Below are 20622 nucleotides of genomic sequence, written 5' to 3' on the forward strand. Positions count from 1 at the left end.
AAATCAGACGTGAGTGACCAGAGTTCTAGGAACCAGGTTTTGGTCCTTTGGAAGAGCTCATAGCCACGGAGCCACTGTCTTTCCAACCCTGGAACAGCCTTTTTTGATTTACTTCTCCTCTTTGAATCATTGCCTCTTAATGTTTTCAATGTAGTTGGTAGTTTTATGGGAACCTTGAAAAGACACCTAACATTTGCAAGTTTGTTTTCAAATGAGAATTTGCGATTTATTAATTCAGTAAAAATCTACCATTCAAATCTTGCTAGTGTATGCAATGGTGTCAGCGTTTGGAGGCTGATTATGGGATGGATCCCTGGATATGGCAGTCTCTAGATGGTCCATCCTTTTGTCCCAGCTCCAAACTTTGTCTCTGTAACTCCTTCCATGGGTGTTTTGTTCCCAATTCTAAGAAGGTGCAAAGTGTCCACACTTTAGTCTTCGTTCTTCTTGAGTTTCATGTGTAAAACGTATTTGATGGTTCTTATATTGCTTCTGTGGCTACAGGTTTCTTCTCTTATGCTTTTACTTAGTGGCAGATGTCTTTTGTCTTCAATTGATATAATATAATGTCTATCAACTAAGTGGTTCATTGTCTATTTAAAAATTGGATTGTATGTAATCATACATTTCAAGTAAAGGTGTTTGTGAATGTTTGAAAAAAAATCTACCATTCCAAATCTTCCTATGTGGCCTCTAAATTCTTTGAATCTCTTCCACTGAGAAATAGTCTTTCCTTGAATGTGGGTTCTGTGGCTGTTTGACCACCAATTTATATCAATGATGCTGCAATTCTGGATTCTAGGTCAGACGTCAGGAAAATGTAGCCCTCTAGTTCAGGTCCTTGGGAGAACTGACTCTTGGAGTTGGCCACCACGCTGTGAAGCCCAAGCAACCAGTGGAGAGGCACACGTGAAGGGGAGCCGACCTCCTGCTAAAGCCCTGGGAGAGCTTACAGTCGACAGCCAGCAGCAACTTATTGCCAACTAAGTGGAAAAGTTTGAAGTTGGATACCTCAGCTTCCTGTCAGGCAACCACTGTCGGTGCCATATGGAATAGAGGTGCTTCCAGTTTATCCATTTTAAAATTAACTTAATCCATTCTTTAGAACAGAGCCGGGCAAGGAAATATGGTGTGATCCACATATACCATTTTACATTTTCTAGTAACCACACTGCAAAAAATAAAAGCAATCAGACTGAATTACTTCTGGAGAGAAATTTGATTATATAAAAGTACTGGAACTCATCAATATATAAAAATGTAAAATTTCAGCATGAAATGAAAATGATCGTTAGAGCTAGAGCTATTTTACATTCATTTTCATTATACATGCTTGAAATTTAGGGTGCTGATTCACCTAATCATGGTGGATCATTACTTGGGTGACTGCTCTTAACAATCAGTTCAGACTAACCAAATTTCAAATGCTCTCCAGCCACGTGTGGCTAGTGTTGCCTGCATTGGAGAGTACAGCTCTAGACTGGAACACAGAATTCTCACATAACTTACTAGAGAAGGAAACCGGGACACTCTGAGGGGAACTGACCTGCCTAGGGTTAGGCAATTCAGTGGCTTGAATGGTGGTCACTTCCATACACCCATGTCACAATTTCTACCACCTATAAATGCTATTCTGCCTTGTTGTTTGTGAAGCTGGCCTTTTGATGCCTGAGGCATCTCTCTAAAGTAACCTACAAATGGTATCTTATTTAGAAAAAGTTTTCCTGGTAATTAACATAGGGATATTGGGATAAAGAGATCATTCAGATTAATGGCTGAGCAGTGAGTGAGTAAGTCCAATGAGCAGTAAGTGTCCTTGTAAGACACACACACAGGAGTCAGACAGAAGAGAAGAGAGACACAATAGGGAATAGGATCACAAAGGCAGAGAAAGATGTGACACAGACAGCCACCAGAAGCAGGGACAGAGAGGAAGGGTTTCCTATCTGAGTCTTTCAGAGAGAACGTGGTTTAGAATTTTAAAAAATTCTTTTTATTTTATGCGTATGAGTGTTGTGCCTGCCTGTATGTATGTGTACCCATGCATGTGCTTGGTGCCTGAGTAGGTCAAAGAGGTTCTAGGAACTATTGACACTGGAGTTATGGTGTTGTGAGCCACCATGTAGATGCTGGGACCTGCACCCAAGTCCTTTATATCAAGTATGCTTAACTACTGAGCCATCTCTCCAGTCTCCGATTCAGAGTTTTTACCCTCTGTTAAATGTAACAACAATGCACTTCTATCTGTAGCCACTCCATTTCGTGATATTTTTTGGCTGCTGTAGAATTCATGTACTCAGCATTAAGAATGAACTCTGGTTTGAAGACACTTTGACTCCATTACAATGCAGGACAACCTGTTTCCCTTTACGTCTGATGTCTACCAAATGCCCAGCATTTACTCCTTAATGGGTAGAGGTGACCAGAATGGGAGCCCCGGTGACCTGGACACACATTCATCTTCTGCTCTTCAGGCTTGTGGAACACCATGTCATGTTGTCCTCCCTTGCTTCATCGTTTTAAAGGACCTCTCCACTGCTCTCTCTGCCTCCATTCTCCTTGTCTAAAGCCTGTTTCCCATGTGGTATCTTAAAGAGGAACTTGTGTTGTATCAGGCCACATCTCATTGTTTAATAGTTGCTGCCTCTTTTCTTTTCTTTTCTTTTCTTTTCTTTTCTTTTCTTTTCTTTTTTTTCTTTTCTTTTCATTTCTTTTCCTTTCCCTTCCTTCCTTCCTTCCTTCCTCCCTCCCTCCCTCCCTCCCTCCCCCCTCTCTTTCTTTCTCTCTTTTTTTCTTTTTATGAGACAGAGTTTCCCTGTACAGCCCTGGCTGTCCTGGAACTCACTCTGTAGACCAGGCTGGCCTCAAACTCAGTAATCTGCCTGCCTCTGCCTACCAAGTTCTGGGATTAAAGGTGTGTGCCACCACCGCCCAGCATGAGACCACCTTGCTTTTGCCCAGCACGATGAGCTAGATCCTTTGTCATTATTCTTTTATCTATTTAGAAAATTCTAGCCTCAGACAGGGCCATGGCTGCTCAACATCACTTCATTCAAGCTTTCTCTTAGATGAGCCTAGTTATAAAGGGCTTCCTTGGATACTGTTATTTTTTCACCATAATTTATGATTTATGATTATATGATTCATTTTTCTTTACAGAACAGATTTTCACACCACTTGGTAGAGATTTTTTAATTGATAGATTATCATTCCTCAGTCTCATTAATTGGTTTATAAGTTTCATGAAGGCAGAACCTTTTATCTGGCTTATTTTAGTGTCTGGAATGGCACATGTAATTTTTGTTGAATGAGTGAACAAATGGATAGATGAACTCAGAGATGCAAGCTCCATTGTCTCCCACCACCAGAGAACTTATAATTTGGATATTTAGGTAAAATACTATAGTGTGAACAATAAAAAGAAAGGAAGATCACTGGACTGGCAAAACAAAACAAAACAAAACAAACAAAACAAAACAAAAACCAGTATTCAAAGGCCACAGTTTGAACTTTAACCTATAGATATCTGGGTCCTCTGGGAACCTGATTCCCCAGCCTCTCTTCACACAGCTCTTCCAGGAATGGAATGGCTTTTAGGACAGCAGCAATGCGGCTCCAGGCCTAGACACCATGAGGTAGTTTGTTGTTACAGACCAAAGTCACTCAGAGCACTTGGTTCAAAAGACAGGATGTGGGCTGTGAGCCTCCAGTTCATCTTTCAAAGGAAATCTCCTTCAGCAGCAATGTCTCCTGGGATGTTTTCCCAAGTCTCCCTGGGAGGTGCTGGGGCCTCTCAAAAGACTAAGAATAGCCAGGGACATCCAGTTTCCCAAACATGACAACCTTAAAAGTGAATGCTTTTTCCCCCTTGTTACCTTTGCATTACTATGTAGGGGAAGGGCACTGTATTATTAAAGGTATATAGCTCACCATGCAGTTGTTAGACACCTCACTGTGACTCTCCGCTCAGGAGCTCCCAGTAGGAATTGTCAGAGTGGTATCCAGGCTCTGCCACTACAGAGGCCCACCCTTTTGTCACCAGTGCGCTTTGTAGTCTGGACAGCCTCCATTGTACAACCCCAAGACTGTGTACCCTTTAGTTACTTCCATCTAACTTTGCTTATTCACAGAACTTACCTGGTCTATACAGGTTATGGTTGTGACCGAATGAGACAGTGCACAAGCCTCCCTGACACCCTGTATGTTTAGTTTTAATTTTTGCACATTTACAGGTCATGGTACAGGTAACCTTCCTCCATTCTGTTACTTACTCAAGCAGTGCTCACTGGGCTTGTAGGAGCTGTCAGATCTAAAGTCAACACCAGGAGACATGAAGGTGCCATTAACAATGCCGGGGACATGTGGAAGAGTTCGGTCAGATGCTATTTTTCATCCCCAGGCTGTAGAGGGAGATTAAGGTGCAGTGCCTTATATAACATCCAATGTCGTATCATTGGTTATCTGCCCATCCTTCAGGTGGCATCAAGGGGAGTATGGCGTTGGATATTAATGTTCTCTGAACATTTGAAATCTCTCCTAACAAATACAAGAAGGCCCCAGGTGTGAGGACTGCACGTGGGGAGATCTTAAACCCACACAAACCTAGGTATTTCCAACCACATAGACTTTTGTTTTAACAGACTGCACAAGTATGACCAGAAGGGACCAAAGTGAATGAAATGTAAGGAAACGCTCATTTATTAAATTTGTCTCCCTCATCATTAGCCCAGCCATTTTGGGGTTGGGGAAACTGTCTTTTTGTGGAGAGAGTTCTTTTCTAAGTGTTCGAGCAAGCTGAGACAAGTCTTTGTGGTGGATATATACATATAAACATATGTATATATGTATACTCCTCCCCTACCTCTGCAGACCTTGGTGTGTGTGTGTGTGGCCACAGGCCTCTCCGGATGAGTGACAATGAAAGCCCATCCCTCCAGGAGACGCATGCCGAGTGACCAATGGGATGATGGATGGAGGGTGCTGGGTACCAGTCTCTGCAGAGGCCAAGGTGAAACTGGCTGCTTTCAGCCTGTTCAACCCTCATCTCCTTAAGCCCCTTGGGTCCTTAGGTGTTTGGTCGTTGCTAGATCACCGGAGGTGCTCATCTTAACGCACCCCAGGGCCTAGGACAGGGTGCCAGGGGCGCGGCTCAGATCTGTCCAGCGCAGTCTGCGGTCCTTCCGCCGCAGCGCTGCGGCTAAGAACACTTGGCTGGGAGGCCTGCGGGTTGCGGTGTACGTGTATGTGTGTGTGTGTGTGTCTGTGTGTGACTCTGCTGGTGTTACTGGTGGTGCCGATATGTAAAGCAGCTGGCGGGTCTGGGCGGGGCCTGGGCTTCATGCAAATGAGGGAGGCGGGGTTACACTGGGGCTCCGCCTCCCTCCCCCGCAGCTGGGGCCAGCGGTGCCAAGCACAGCTGGACCAGCGGCAGCAGCTGGGCGAGTGACAGCCCAGCTACACGCGCGCGGCCGCCGCCAGAGCCGGCGCGAAGGGGCAGCGCGGCCCTGCGGTCCCCGGGCGGCAGCAGCGGCCGCCTAATCCCGCGCCTTTCCGGGCTTGCAGCCCCGCGGTCCCGCCGCCCCGGGGCCGCCACCTCTCGGGGCTCCCCCCAGTCCCCGCGCGCGCAAGATGGCTGACCCGGCTGCGGGGCCGCCGCCGAGCGAGGGCGAGGAGAGCACGGTGCGCTTCGCCCGCAAAGGCGCCCTCCGGCAGAAGAACGTGCACGAGGTGAAGAACCACAAATTCACCGCCCGCTTCTTCAAGCAGCCCACCTTCTGCAGCCACTGCACCGACTTCATCTGGTGAGAGTGCGCCGCGCGGGCCACCTGCCTGGGGCCCTAGAGGGCAGCGATACGCATGGGGACTCCTGTTGTTGCCCCCGGGGGGAGGAGCCGTGTGATCACCCCCATCCCGCTCATCCCTATGCCCTACGCTCCCGGATGACCAATCCCTCAGGTGCTGGGTCCTCTGCTCCCAGACGGCTGGCCGCCAGGCGCCTTCTGCCCTCTTGCACTCTGTCACCCGAGTGCCTAGGGACAGCGCTGCAGGCGCCTTTTCGACACCTGGCTCAGGGCGCAGTGTGGCTGTCCCTCCTCGGCAGGGCAGCTCCGCGGGTGTCTTTCTCGCCTGGGGTTCCCGATCTTTCTGCCTCCTTCCGGGCTCGAGGAGCTCTCACCCTCACCCCTCCTTTCCGGGGCAGCTCCCTGGGGTGTCCTCTACTTCCCCGGGGCGTGGAGCATCCTTCCCTCTGCGTCCCTAGAGCAATGCCCTGGGTTATCTCTTACTTCGCCTCCAGAGTCTTGAGCCCCCCTTTCATTCCTTGGTTCTCACCCTCAAGTCGCTGCAGGGCCCCTTTCTTCCCTCTGCCCCTCCAAGCATGGGGGGACCACCCCCCCGCCCCCTAGCCCCTCAGGGGATACCACCGTGGAGAAGTCCCTCTCATTCTCCCTCTAGACAGGTCCTTTTCTCTTTCCTTGAGGGTACTCCCGGCATCTCCTTGGGCAAATATCCAGCCCGCCTTCCGCCCCCACCCGGGCGGAAATGCACCCTCGCATCCTGCCACCTGGTGGTCGTGGTCTCCTCTGTACTGCAGGGGAGATGTGAGGTGGGGGCTACTGCCAAGCTCCGGGGAGTGTACCTCCCAATCCCATCCAAGGTGGAAGACACCTTGGAGACCAGGCTGTAGCTAGGAGGTTGCCCCTGGGGTAGAGGGACAGTGGGAAGGGAGAGGGCGACTGTGTGAAACTCGCTGGTAACTGGACCCCTCAGACTGATACTCCCTCTTGTGCTTTTACAGGGGCTTCGGGAAGCAGGGATTCCAGTGTCAAGGTAGGCTTTGTGGTGCTGTGGATGCCGATGGTGGGAAGAGAGAGTAATACAGACTTCAAAGAGGTGGCCGAGTTAGGCAGAGTGAAGTAATCCTGCCTGTCAGAGTGACCTCCCAGGCTAGGAATCCTTCAACTACCAAAGGGTCCTTTTAAGGGGTGTGTATTTGGGCCAGAGATGCACCATCCAGGAAAGGCCAGTGGAGCTCCTGGAAGGCCCTAAAAGTCAAAAAGTGCATCCATACCGCTGCCATCTGAGCATTCTCTCAGGACTGCCAGCCCTGCTTAAGAAATGAAATGTCTTCAAGGACTCTTGTGTGTGGAGGGAACCTCTTTCTTTGGAATTCCAGCCCTTTCTTGCTCATTGCTCTCCCTTACCTCCCAGTAGGAGGGTCTGCCTCTTTCCCCTGCTTTGCAGGTGGCTGCCATCTGCAGATGGCGCATCCCCCTAGAAAAGCAACTGTGGTTTCCCCTGGGCCTCCTCTCTCTTTGAAAGCGGTGGCTCCAGATGGGGTGCCTCTGGGATCCTGTCTGAGGTTGCCCTTTTTAACATCTGAGGAGGCACAAGAAGGACTCCAAGAGACTGCTTACCTGGGTTCTTGATTCTAGCTCGAGAGCCATGATTTTAACCAGGGGTACCTAATCAAATATCAGAGACTTGGTGGCCTCTCTTAACTCTAGGGTTTGTGCCTACAAGATGGACTGTGGACTGAGGAATGTAGCTCAGGAGAGTGCCTGCTTTGTGCCAGAGAGACTCTGATGCAAAATGGGAGAGGGGGAAAGATAGGTTTTAAATTGAATCTCTAAAGATGTGGCCTTGTTTAACCCTTAGAATGCCATAGTTTGTGAATTTCTCTCTCTCTCCCCTCTGTCTGTCTCTGTCTGTCTCTGTCTCTGTCTCCCTGTCTCCCTGTCTCCCTGTCTGTCTGTCTGTCTCTGTCTCTGTCTCTGTCTCTCTCCTCTCTCTCTCTCTCTCTCTCTCTCACACACACACACACACACACACACACACACACACACACGGCATTCGACTTGTTGAATACTGACTCTACTTTCATGCTGAATCGATCATTTGGAACTGAGGTCATCCCTTTACCAGAGCAGACATTTGAGGCTTTGTCTCTGTTCAACACTGGCCTTCTACTTTTGACCCCCTTAGCCTCTTGAATTTACAGGTAGTTTTGCCCCTCTCCCTTTAAGCCAGGTGTGGTTGGGTTTGGTCAGAAGTGGTTCTGTATCTTCGCCTCCCAACACCTCCTCCCCCTCCTACCTTTTCCTTCCCCTTCCTATCTTCCCCTTCCCCGTTCTCACTCAGATTCACTTTGTGCCCAGACTGACCTTGTCCTGGATGCTTTTCTGTCTTTCTTTGTTAGTCTCCCAGTTGTTGGGAATACAGGTATTCTCAGGGTCGAATTGCCATCCTCCACCCTGTGAACTGGCCTTAAATCTGGAGAGGAAAGCGTGTGGGTGTGGAATAGCCTGAAGTGAGACAGTAGTGCCCATGGATAACTTTGCTTTGCACCATTGCGCTGCATGCAAAATCAAAAGACCCCAGTGCTCAGAGGTGGCTTTGGGACGTGCATGGGCCCGGCTGCCCTAAGCTGAAGGCTTTTACTGAGTTCTGGAGTGGGACAGGAAGTTTCCAGCCTCCTCTGCTGAGATCCGGAAACTCAGTTTTATACAGTACATGGAAGGACTGCCAAGTCCCTGCTGGTGGCAACGAGTCAGGCCAGTGGCACCGTCTGGATGGTTTTCTAGAACTTGTCTCTCTCAAACACAACACTGAGAGTGGCTTGGTGTGGGGAATGTAGAATCTGTGAGGTTGCCTTTCACTTGCATGAATTGGTTTCTGTTTTTGTCTCTTGTCGAGGTCAGGGGTGATTTTTTAAACCCTGCTTCTGTGGCTCTCCTGTGCCACCTGCTCTGCTGTTATTGATGGCTGGGAAAGTCAGCTTTGGAATGTGCGGGGGACTGCACATATGGAGCAGGAGATCCTTTTATTCAAAGCCTAGGATTTTTTTTTTTTTTTGGCACAATGAGAAAAAAATCAGAATGAAAGTTTTCAAGAAGTATGATTAACTTTAGGAATAAGACTTTTCCAGAAGCTGGCAGTGCGTTTGCCTCGTGTGCTCGACTCCCTGGGTTCCTGGGAACAAAAGGAAAGGGGAGGGGCGAAAGGTATTTTCAAAATCATTTCTCTTTTTATTTTTTCTCCCCTTAGCTCTGAACATCTGGCCCTCTGTTACTGCGTTGATAGGATACTCCATCTGACTTGGAGTGGGTAGGGGGGAAGGAGGTGGTGGGGCAGATTCATGGCCCCTGAGCTGAGCTGCTTAGAGTGGGACACAGCCTAGAAGGCAGGGAGGGAGTTTATCACTGGTACCCAGTGTTGCTTGGGACTAATTCTGGAACCACAGACGAGCTCCTTTTATAGGATTATTTTCAGTACCTGGTGCCTGATATCTTACCTTAAAGTGAATTTACTTAAAATAGGGCCAACATTATAATAGAAAACAAACAGAGTTTATTCTTTTACCTAAGTCAACAGTTCAGAGGTCTGGTCCTTCAGTTTTCTATGATGCTGTCCCAGGGAGCAATAGTTAGCTCACAGCTCAAGAAGATACTCAATTCTCCAGGCACCAGGCCTCCTTTTTGCCAGCGGGGACAGGAAAGGGACAAAAGAAGTCAAAAGACACACCATTTTCAGTGACTCTTAGGGATGTTGCCTTGAGAGACTTGGCTATATACTCTGTACCAATGCATGTCCACGTCTTGTTGCAAGCGAACCTACAGGACAGTAGTGTTCAGCTCAGGTAGCACGTTCCCAGCCAACAGCGGAGGGAGGGAGGGATGTTTCCATCTCAAAGGTGGAGGAAGCAGAGATTGGCTAACCCCTCAGGATGGTGTGGGAGGATCCCAGGATTAAGAAGCCCTTGTCACTGCCCCAATGCTCCAGTAGCTGTCATGGAAATCGGGGTGCAGAACAGAGCATCCAGGAACCACAGGGAACCACAGATTTTTATAGACTTGGGAAGCTTTCTTAAGAACAGACTTCTTGCTTTTGTACAGCTAAAGGACAAAACTCTCGGTTAACAGCCACTGACTTACCCACTCTCCTCCCTCTCTCTTTGATAATGCCTCTGCTGACAGAGGATCCCTCTTGTGAAACTGCACACAGTTTTGGATTAGAAATGGGACCCATTATGCCACAGGACAAACCTTTCTTTCTCCAAGGCACTCTTAACAATCCTAGAACCTGCACGCTGTGCTTAAATTCTAATCAACCCACTAATCACTGGGAGGAATTCAACTTTTATCCAAAGGAAGATTTTGCAGTTTGGCAGAGAGGAAACTTTTTTTTTTTTTTTTTTTTTTTTTGTTAAAGGAAGTCATTTCAGGAGAAATAGAGAAGCATTAAGATGTTCAGATCTAGATGTTTAAAGCACGTGGTTGGAACCAGACAGACATGGACTCTGATCCCTGATCGTCTCTCTGTTCCCGGTGTGACCTTGGAGAGTCCATCCCCACACTGTAACCTTGCTCGCCATCTTGGTGAAAGAGGACACAGTGTCTTCTTTGTAGAGCTCTGGGGTAAAAGTAAGTAGCTAAGGAGAAATATCCACCGTGAGAGTAAACAGCTCAAAGTAAGGTGATCGTCAGTACTTGATTAGTGGTGGGAAAGTGTGCCGAAGCAGGGCCGAGCTGACTGCAACTCGGGAAATGACTGTGCCTGTTTCATGTGCTCAGATGGGTGTGTTTCTATGAGACTTCGGGTAATACCAGCCAGTATATACTTCAGTGTCTGGACCCAGAGCGCAGTTTCCCTCATGAGAAAGATCTGAACTTGCCTTGGACTCTCAAAAAGCCCGGGGCCACTGTTTTTCTGACTATAAAGAACTAGACTTAATGATTCTAACAAGAACGCCCTTTTACCTTCCCTTGGTGAATTCGAAAACATGTTTTTAGCTTCTTGTTTGAATTATTTAAAAAAGAGAGAAAACAAACTGTCACATGAACCTACAGCTGTCGTCTTCCCTCAATAGATACGCTATAGAATACAAGTTTTAATGTAGTTTATTGTTAACATTTACAGGTTAGAATATGCAATTAAAACAACAATCAACCATTACATGAATTGGGGCTAGGGGTGGCTCAGTGGAAGTACATGCAAGGTCTTGGGTGCTATCCTCCACCTTGAGAAACAAAAGGACATGGGAAATATTAACTCAAAGGTCATTTCATTTTGGCCACACCTGTCTCTGGGTACTTATCTTGTTACACTGAGTAGTATGGGTTGAACTTTCTCAGTCAACTGAGAATCAGCAAGGCACACTGCAAAGTGGTAACCATGGCCTGGATGGCTTTTCCCCTCCCCCTGAAGCTTTGTTACTGAACAGTGGAACACCTTCCCAAGTAAATACAGAAAATATGACCTTTGGAAATATGGTTGGTGTGATAAACAAGTTCTTGACACTAATACAAAAATATATTATTTCCAATACTAGTGATTCTCCAGGCCCCACCTGGTCTAGATAAAGCATGTAGATAGTGCATCGGCATCAGTGTGAAAAGCCGCGAGAGTGTGACTGGTCAGAGACAGCTGAGCATTTGATGTGAATTTATATAGGGCTGGAGAGGTGTCTTAGCGGCTCAGAGAGTGCACTGCTCCTGCAGAGGACCCAGAGTCAGCTCCCGTCACCCACAGCAGGTGACCCACAGCAGGTGACCCACAGCAGGTGACCCACAGCAGGTGACCCACAGCAGGTGACCCACAGCAGGTGACTGACTGGTAACTGCATCTCCAAGGGGACGCTATGCTTCCAGACTCTGTAGGCACCTGCATTCACATGTATGTGCCCTGCCCCATACACATAACTCAAGATAATAAAAAATAATCTTAAAAAGAAAATGACTTACATCCATGTTGATATTGGAGTCTTCCCTTCCTCTGCCTCTCCCTGTTTCTCTTCCTCTCTGTCTCTGTTTCCTTCCCCACCCGACATGTGCACACATATACAAAAATAGATCTGTATGTCATAAGCTTGAGATTATGCGTGGCGCTACTTTTCAGCCATGGAGAGTTCCATCACCAAGTACCATTTCAAACTCATGTCTGGTCTTCTGATTCTGCAGACCAGTCTGTTCTTGGTAGGCAGCAGGACGAGCTAGAAAGTTCACCTCCTAGGTTGATGCTTTCCAATGCTAGGGCCCTTGCCAGTTTCCAGATTTTTTTTTTTTTTGTAGTATGAAATTATTGACTTCATTCATCCAGTCTCTCTAGTTGAAGCTGTGTGATATTCCATAGATGGAATGTTAGGCCTTTTTTATGGAGACTACAGCATCCCCAGTGTTTATGTATGACATTTGGAAGTGTGATGTCTGCTTGAAAATCCTGTAGGAAATTTGTCTTTTAACCATACACACCCGTTTATCTACTTTCCCACATATCCATTCATGCATGCGTGCATGCATACATCCATCCTTCTGCTCACCTATCCTTCTATCCATCCAAGCATCCTTTAAAAACATATCCAGTCACTAACTTCTATGTGTATGGAATAAGTTTAGGTGACAGCACCCGACATTGAATGCTACTGTGAAGGTTCCTCATGTGGTAGCATAGGAAGGAGAGATATGACTTACCACAAATGATTTTTTTTAACCAATATTTAATTTTACCTTGATGGAAATCTACCAGATGCTATGAGAATGGTTCACGAGAGGCTAACCTATGAAATGTTTCAAGGTAGAGTTGGGGTCATTCCATCTAAGAATTAAGCAGCCCAAATTCTCACTCTCCATTCTGAGTTGTCAAGGATCCAGAGCTAACAACCTGCATTGTGATGTATGTAATGATATGCATTATCTCAGAGACATTCTTGGGGGAGCCCCCAGCTTTCTGTTTGTATGGTTACCTATCAGGAGAGACTCCTTAGACAAGGGACGTCCAGATGAAGTCTTAGCGTGACAGCCAGAGTGCTCCAGATCCCCACAGTAACTCAGATAATGAGCTGACTTTCCTTTTTGTCTAGGGGTTACAGTTCGAGGTGGCTGTTCTAAAGCAGAGAAATCAGACAATTTCAGGGGTGGTAGATCAAGTCAGCTGGTAGACAGGAATGTAAATACACAGAAAGAGTGGGCATCGGGGGATTTGTCAGCTGAAATCCAGTTTTAGGGACTTAAGACTGCGTGCATTGCCCCAGATACTATACGGTACCAGTCCTCTGCCTTTCAGTTTCTTTCTCTTTTGGAAGTGATGTTTTTGAAGTAGTTTCACGGTTAACAGCATTGAAGCACACATGGAGAAAGATGCTGTGTTGGCTCTCTTCCCATCTTTCTGATTTCATTTGGGAGAGTGCTTCACATTGGTGCTAACATGTCTTTCATGACTACACAGATCTGCAACCCAGTAAATATCCACTGAGCATTCTCAGTGAGAGCGGGAGGGCATTTTCATTTGTTCCTGCAGAGCACCTTGCCTCTTTGATGATTCATTTGTTTTCCACAGTTACCCACCACTGAGTCAGTCCTGTTCTACCCCTACCTTTGGTTTAGTACTAGCTGCACCTCCTTGTGACCAGGCAAGGGGTGTTTCAGTGATTTTCTTGGAAGTTCTCGGATGTGCTGGAGGAAGTTCAGAGATCCAGATGTCTCAGCCTTCTGCGTTCTGAGTGGTGAGATTACAGGCACTTGCCACCAGTGATTCTGTCTCTCCATGACTCTGTTTTTTAGGGGCAGGTAAAATATAATTCTAAGAAGAAAATACCCATCCCGCTGTTTGCCTAGTTCTTTCTCCATCCATCCCAGTTGTACACTCATGCATTGGGATCCTATCATATATCAGGTGCCGTTCCAGGCACTGGAAGCAGAGTAAGGGATAGAGTGCCCGCCTTCGTGGAATTAGCATCAAAATAGAAGGACAAGAATATAGAGAGCGTAGAATGAACACATAGTACCCAGCTACATTGCAGTAGGGACGTTGAAGAGAAAGAAGACACAGTTTTTGTGAAGGAAGTTTATCACAAGGCTGGTCAGTTCTGATATGTAATCCAAAGTGCTCTACAAAGGGTGTAAAAACACTCAGGGTGGCCTCGATATTCCTTGGAGAGAGGTAGAGAGGATGACATAGATGAGGTGACATTTGAGAACAGTTTTACCATAAGAGTAGGAGTTCCTAGAGTGACAAGGGGGTAGGGACAGAAGAGAGTACATGTGGAGCTATGGAGGAGAGAGAACAGGGTGCCTGCAGGGAACAGGAAGAAGGGGGTGTGGGAGGAGCTGGTGGGAGATGACGGTCACAGAGTCATGCCCTAATGTTTGGATCTGGTATAGGCAGCCTGGCCACTAGGAAGGGTTTGTTGTCATTGTCTTGAGGTGGTGTGTGTGTGTGTGTGTGTGTGTGTGTGTGTGGCGGGGGTGTGCGTAGTTACGTGGCCAAATGCTTCTAGCCAGCATGAGATGCCGTTTGAAACAATCAGCTGTGACTCAGATCCTGAAGTTCCAGGCTTTGGAGGTCAGCTGAGATGGAGGACACAGCCACTGAGGGGTGATAGGGACACAGCTGCTGAGTGCATGGGGACCACTGTTACGTTTTGAATCCTAAAGAGACATTTGGAATTTCATGTCCACTATATTGTTGACTGTCCTATTTTGGGGGTGGTGGTGGTTACCAGGTTATTTTTGTGGTGCTAACAATAGGGATGCCTCTCTTCATTGCGTCCTTTGGCGGAGAGGACCATAGAAATGATTCTTCCTTTGAAAGGAATCCTCCCACTCCTCTCTTTCTGTGCTGCTGCCAATCACCCAACAGCACATGCTGATGGAGCACGTGTGGGGCAATGGTGACAGGTATGTGCTTGGGGGACAGAAAAGGTTTTGGTTGAGGGCCATGGAGCTGCGTAAGAGGGCTTGCTGTGCAAGCATGAGAGACTGAGTTTGAATGCTTGTAACCTAGGAGTTGCACAGGGCAGAGACAAGGATCTCTGCAGCTTGCTGACCACCAGTGTAGCTCCAGGTTCAGTGAGAGGTTCAGTGAGAGACCGTCTCAAAGGAATAAGGTGGAGAGTGATGGAACAGGACACTGGACATCCTCTTTTGCCTTCCACATGCATGTGGACATACCCACCTGCATGTCCATATATGTGCATGTACACATGTCCAAAGAGGTGGGGGGTTTGGCTTAAATCTTGGTCTCCTACTATCAACCTTGACTTAGCCACTTGAGGCTTCTGTTTCCTCATAGGTACAGGGAAGTGGAAACAGGATCTGGTTTCCAGGGCTCTTGTCAAGTGTTCCATGGGCATCTTGACTGACACACAGAAGGCCGTTCATGCGTGGTGGGTGTTGCTTTTTTTGGTTAGGTCCTCTCCTCCCTGTGAGGAGGTGCCTGGGAAGTGGACATGCTGACCCTGCCTGCTTGGCAGCTAACCATGGAGCTGAGAGAGCACACAGCTCAGCAGGGACAAGAGAGGTGATGTGAGAAGGGCTGAGTGTCAGGCTTTCTCAGAACCTCTTCCTGCCTAGTGGTGTTTTAATTAATTGAATTGAGACCGGTGGGTGAGTCCCCATCTGCCCACTTTTGAAAATGTATTGATAGCATTTCAACATCAAACAGATTTCAGATTCTTCTCTTTCTCTTTCTCTTTGTTCCCTTGGTGGTTGGCACCAGTCTCCCCAGCAGTCCAGACCAGCCTCCAGGCCTCTAACTGTGTTTGAACTCCCAATCCTTCTGCCTCCACCTCCTGAGAGCTGGGCTGTATCTCTCCTTTTCAGTGTGGGTTCTTTTACTTTTCAAAGGAATTTTTTTTGGTCTCTTAGGGGCTGAAGATACTTACAAAGAGCATGTAAGAGCTGGAAGTTGCAATCTGAAAGACATTGGCTTATGATTTTTATGGCTAGTGCTTATGTTGGAAATCACCCTGTTCTTTGTATTGGTGGGAACCACTCGTAAGAATGTATATACATACAATTTCTTTCCCTTCCTCTCCCTCTCTCCTTCCCTCTGTGAGTGTATGTTTCAGACAAAGCCTCATTGAATAGCCCAGGCTGGCCCTAAACAGCCCAGGCTAGCCCTGAACTCACCATCATCATGCTCTTCATTGCCTAAACTTCCTGAAGCCAGTCTGATTTTTCTCTCCAGGGCTGCTTCCCCTGACTGTCTCCCATTCTCAGGCAGTGGCAGGATGGAAGCCAGGATCTCTGCCTTGTGATTGTTCCTTGCTTTTAAGTCACCTCCCCCTCCTTCATAGCTCAATTTTAAGCAAGAAGATGGCAGCACTTTGAGGCACACACAAGGAGTAGAAAACATGTCTCCTCTCCACTGCTGACCTGCTACACCCGAGAGGTCACTTCCACACTGAGACTACTAGTTTGGGTTTGAGGGTCATGAGAACTGGGGGTTCATCCATGAGTAAGACTGTTGGCCTCTATTGACCAGGGTCACCTTACCTACCTTTCATACAAAGCCTTTGATTCTCCTCCCACTGCTGGGGAGGGGCACCTAAGACCTTGTTTCTTTTTCTCTTCTCTTCTCTTCTCTTCTCTTCTCTTCTCTTCTCTTCTCTTCTCTTCTCTTCTCTTCTCTTCTCTTCTCTTCTCTTCTCTTCNTTCTCTTCTCTTCTCTTCTCTTCTCTTCTCTTCTCTTCTCTTCTCTTCTCTTCTCTTCTCTTCTCTTCTCTTCTCTTCTCTTCTCTTCTCTTCTCTTCCTCCCCTCCCCTCCCCTCCCCTCCCCTCCCTTCCTTTCCTTTCCTTTATTTGGTTTTTCGAGACAGGGTTTCTCTGGATATCCCTGGCTGTCCTGGAACTCACTTTGTAGACCAGGCTGGCCTCTAACTCAGAAATCCACCTGCCTCTGCCTCCCGAGTGCTGGGATCAAAGGTGTGCGTCACCACGCCTGGCAAGACCTTATTTCTTAAGCCTTTGCATGGCCCAAGCTTTGCTTGTCTGTGCTCTCCAGGGTCTTCTCCTGTGTGATTGCTGCCCAGTGCTCTCCAATCTTTCTCTCTTCTGGGCAGAGAGTATCCTTCGTGGCTTCTCATTCACCACGCCATGGGAGGTAGCTGCTAATTAGCCATTTTACCCAGGAAGTCCTTATTTTACTTCATGAAGACAGGGTCTTGCTAGCCCAGTCTGGCCTCAGGCTTGCCATTCTCCTTCCTCAGCCACATACCAATGACACTTGGCCAGAAGACCCAGCTACTGAGGCTGGTCCTGAAAAATGTTAGCTGGGGCTTTTCAGCTTTGCATAGGGAAGTGACATCTTTCTGGGAGACAGGCACCTTCTGGCGTCACCATTGAAGGATGGTGCTGTTTGTCTCCTTAGGGGTGACATCTGCTTCCTGTTGCAATGTTGCCTAGCTGCTGAAAACGATAATAAAGAAGCCAGGGCATTCTGACAATTTTCCCACCCAATAATTTAGTTCTGTTAATGCTTGGAGAACTGGAGTTCACAAACTATATTTAGAACTTAAAAATGTAAAACTCTCTATTAGTCAAGGTATTAGTGGGGATCTCTTAAAGCGACTGTAATGGATAAGCCTCAGAGTCTCTGAGGTTTAACAGAACATTTGCATCTCATTTGCATCAGAGACACCACCCCAACCCTCCATGCAGGGGATCCTGACTAGGCAGTCTTCATGTGGGGCCCTAGGGCCCTCCTTCCTTGGACCAGTGAGTTGGGGAGAGAGCATGTGAGAAAACACATTCATCCCACAACCGGTCTGCTCTGGAGGGACACCTGTTACTTCTGCTCACATCTGTGGATAAGAACTCAGGCACAGGGCAACACTGTCTGCAGGGTGGGGGTAGGGGGAAGCAAGAAAAGGTGGGCAGAACGGAACGACCAGCTCTGTCTTTGGGAGTAAAGGGAAATAGCTTTTGGTGAACACAATAGATCTTTCCTCAGCTTCCAAAGTCACGGTTTTCAGTCTTCCCTTTATAACTAGGTATTCTGTTTTCTCTTGCACTTGACCAGCCAAACTGTGATGTGAAACATTGTATCCCTGTACCTTATCTGGTGCACTTTGTGGGGAAAGCAAGTTCTGTCTGTTTTTCACCCCACTGCTTAATTTATTCACTTTACATCCTGATCTGTCTGTTTTTAAAGAGTGAGATAAGGTAGCATTCTTACTGTTTTTTTTAACAGTTAGAACAATCTGGTGGTTATTGTTAGAATTTCCGGCTCTCTCAATAAACCAGTTATCAAAAATAAGCTTTGTTTGCACTTTGTGTGGCTATGTGTATGTGCATGTGAATGCAGGTGTCTGTGGAGGCCAGAAGAGGGCGCCAGGTTACTTAAAGCTGGTGTTTAAAGGTGGTTATGAACTACCCAATGTAGTGCTGGACCTTTTCTAAGAGTGTCTACTTGCTTGAGCCATCTTTCTAGTCCTTAAAGACTAGGATTTATGTGTGTAGGCATCCTGGACACTATGGCTGATTTAGGGCTAGGCATACTTTTATTTATCATTCTTTGTATGTAAGTTTTCCTCCCAGCCTCCCAAATCAATGATTCATTATTGCAGAACAAAGACTGGTAGAGTAAAATAAAGTGATTTTGGTGAGCACTATTTCCTGGGGTCATTAAGTTGGGCTGGGCTGCACCTGGCAGTTTGTGTGTTCTTGGCTGGTCTTAACCACCGACTTGAGCCTCACCTGGGATGTGTAGGACATGGGAGATTTTTTCTTCATTATCTAGTGGGTCATTCCAGCTTAGGCATGAGGTGGTGGGTACAATCCCCACACATGAGTTGAGGGGACACTCAGAGGTGGTGGAGGGCCTTCTTCTCTTAGCAGAAGCAAAGTGTAAGCTCACTCTTGAAAAAAAAAGGAAAAGGAAAAAAATAGAAGAGAGAATAGACCTTGCTTTTGATGGGGGGTGGGGGGAAGCTGTGAATAATTTGGGATGTCTTTGGAATCTAGCACACCAATTTTAATGTGTCTCTGAAACATGTTCCAGTTTAGTGTCGGTTTCCCAAAATGAACTTGAGCCTACAGCAGGCCACAGTGGAAATGCTTACTGCTCATACCTGGTAAGATGGTCCTTACAGGGAACTGATGGAGCCGAGTGAGATGCTGTGTGAGCACAGCCAAGGGCTTAGGGCATTTAATTCTTCCATCATTACTACTGGGTTCTATAATCAGTTACCCCCAAACACTTGGCACTGTATCCAGTGTGTGAGAGTCAGAGCAAGGAGCACATGCCTCTGCTCCTGAGGAGACAGACAGACAGACAGACATGCAAGGGAGTTTGTGTGATACCCTTTGGCCTGTGGGACTGTAGAAGTGTGCAGGGATGCAAACATGGTCTTGTGCCATCCTGGTTAAGGTCATAGGTTCAGACACCTGCTTCTTCACTGATCACATGCAGGGCCTTGGGTGTTTTACTTACTTGCAGTCTTTTGGTTTTTGTCTCTGAAATGTGGATAATGCTGTAGTCTGCTTTGCCGGGGTGCCATTGGATTACATAAGACTGGGGCATACAGAAAGCATATGACTGCTTGTTGTATGTTAGCACTGAGAAGACAGAGATGGTCTCAGAATGTCCCTGTGAAGATGTCCTAATGGGCACCAGTCTCAGCTCTCCTCCCACACCCCCTGGCTGGTATCATTGATGACGACTGCATGAGGGTGGTTCACTGGATGAATAACTCGATGCCCATAAGGCACTGGGGAAGTAGGAAAGGGAGGTGGTGCAGTCATCAGACTAGGAGACAAAGCTGGTCCCATGGCTGAAACTGGGGTGTTTTGTTAGAACTAAGAATGTGTGTGTCAAGCAGGAGTGACTGAGAAGGCAGCTGAGTGGTAGATTATTTGCTTAGAGTACACAAGATCCTGCATTTGATCTCCAGGAAAACACCCCCCACACACACATACACACACACACATGCCCACACACTCATGTGCATGCACATGCACACACATGTACACACACACGCATGCATGCACACACACAGAGACATAGAGAGATTTACAGACTCTGGGGGCACAAGCATTTTACAACCGATTCACCTCCCCAGCTCCTCTTCTACATTTGATTTTCACTGCTGTGGGTTACCACTCACTGGAGGGCCACAACATCAATTTAGTAAGTCAGGTACACTGTGAAAAGTCAGAACAGGAAAACTATCAGAATGCCTCAGCCTTGGGAAGGGCAAGTATGGCTTCATGAATCTTTTATTTCGTGTGTTCCTATGCAGGCTCGGGTGAACTGGGTCAGGCATAAATGGCGTTTCTACCGTGGGTAGACAGCATGGTTTGAAAGTCGCTCTGAAGAGCATCAAGGAAGCAGCCTTGGAGGCTCATGACGTTGGCCCGTGGACTGTGGAGGCTTAATTTATTTTTAGGGACACAAATGCATTGTTTTGAATTCTTCATAATTAGAATTTCCCTCTCACTCTAACACACTACCCCAAGATTATTTTGGTCGTCTTCCTTGAACATTAACATATCACAGACAAGTTCCTTTTTTCCCCAAATTGAATGTTAAGTATAGTGTATCACATCTTTACAATTGGAATGAGTGGTTTTGGTAGACCAGCCTGGCCTGAACTTCTGCTGGGGTTAAGTGTCAGATTGCTGTGACAAGAGGTGTCCAGAGATTGCAAAGAGAAGGAACTGCTTATGGGGGTAACGTGGGCTGCGAAAGAAGTGTTTTATAAGCAGAACCTTCCCAGAGGGAGGGGAGGTGTGTAGGGGTGCACAGAGCAGCCAGGAGGGGTGGTGCACACAGTGTGCCAGCATCAGGGTGGGTCAGGTCCCTGAGGTGGGACTCTGCAGAGGACTGCCTCCAGCTGGAGCTTGA

The 20622-nt window shown here is 47.2% G+C and overlaps 1 protein-coding gene across 2 annotated transcripts in view; it reads left to right on the forward strand.

The window, feature by feature from the left end:
• The first annotated feature begins 5405 nt into the window (after window positions 1–5405).
• Prkcb (protein kinase C beta) overlaps window positions 5406–20622 on the forward strand; it is a 335554-nt gene continuing 320337 nt past the window's right edge. For both annotated transcript variants that reach the window (XM_021166848.2, XM_021166849.2), the window contains exons 1-2: window positions 5406–5801; window positions 6797–6828. In XM_021166848.2, the coding sequence (XP_021022507.1) occupies window positions 5629–5801; window positions 6797–6828 (205 nt within the window). In that variant the 5' untranslated portion in view covers window positions 5406–5628. The remainder of the gene's footprint in view (window positions 5802–6796; window positions 6829–20622) is intronic.

The sequence above is a fragment of the Mus caroli genome, chromosome 7, assembly GCF_900094665.2.
Source record: "Mus caroli chromosome 7, CAROLI_EIJ_v1.1, whole genome shotgun sequence".
In the NCBI taxonomy this organism is placed as follows: Eukaryota; Metazoa; Chordata; class Mammalia; order Rodentia; family Muridae; genus Mus; species Mus caroli.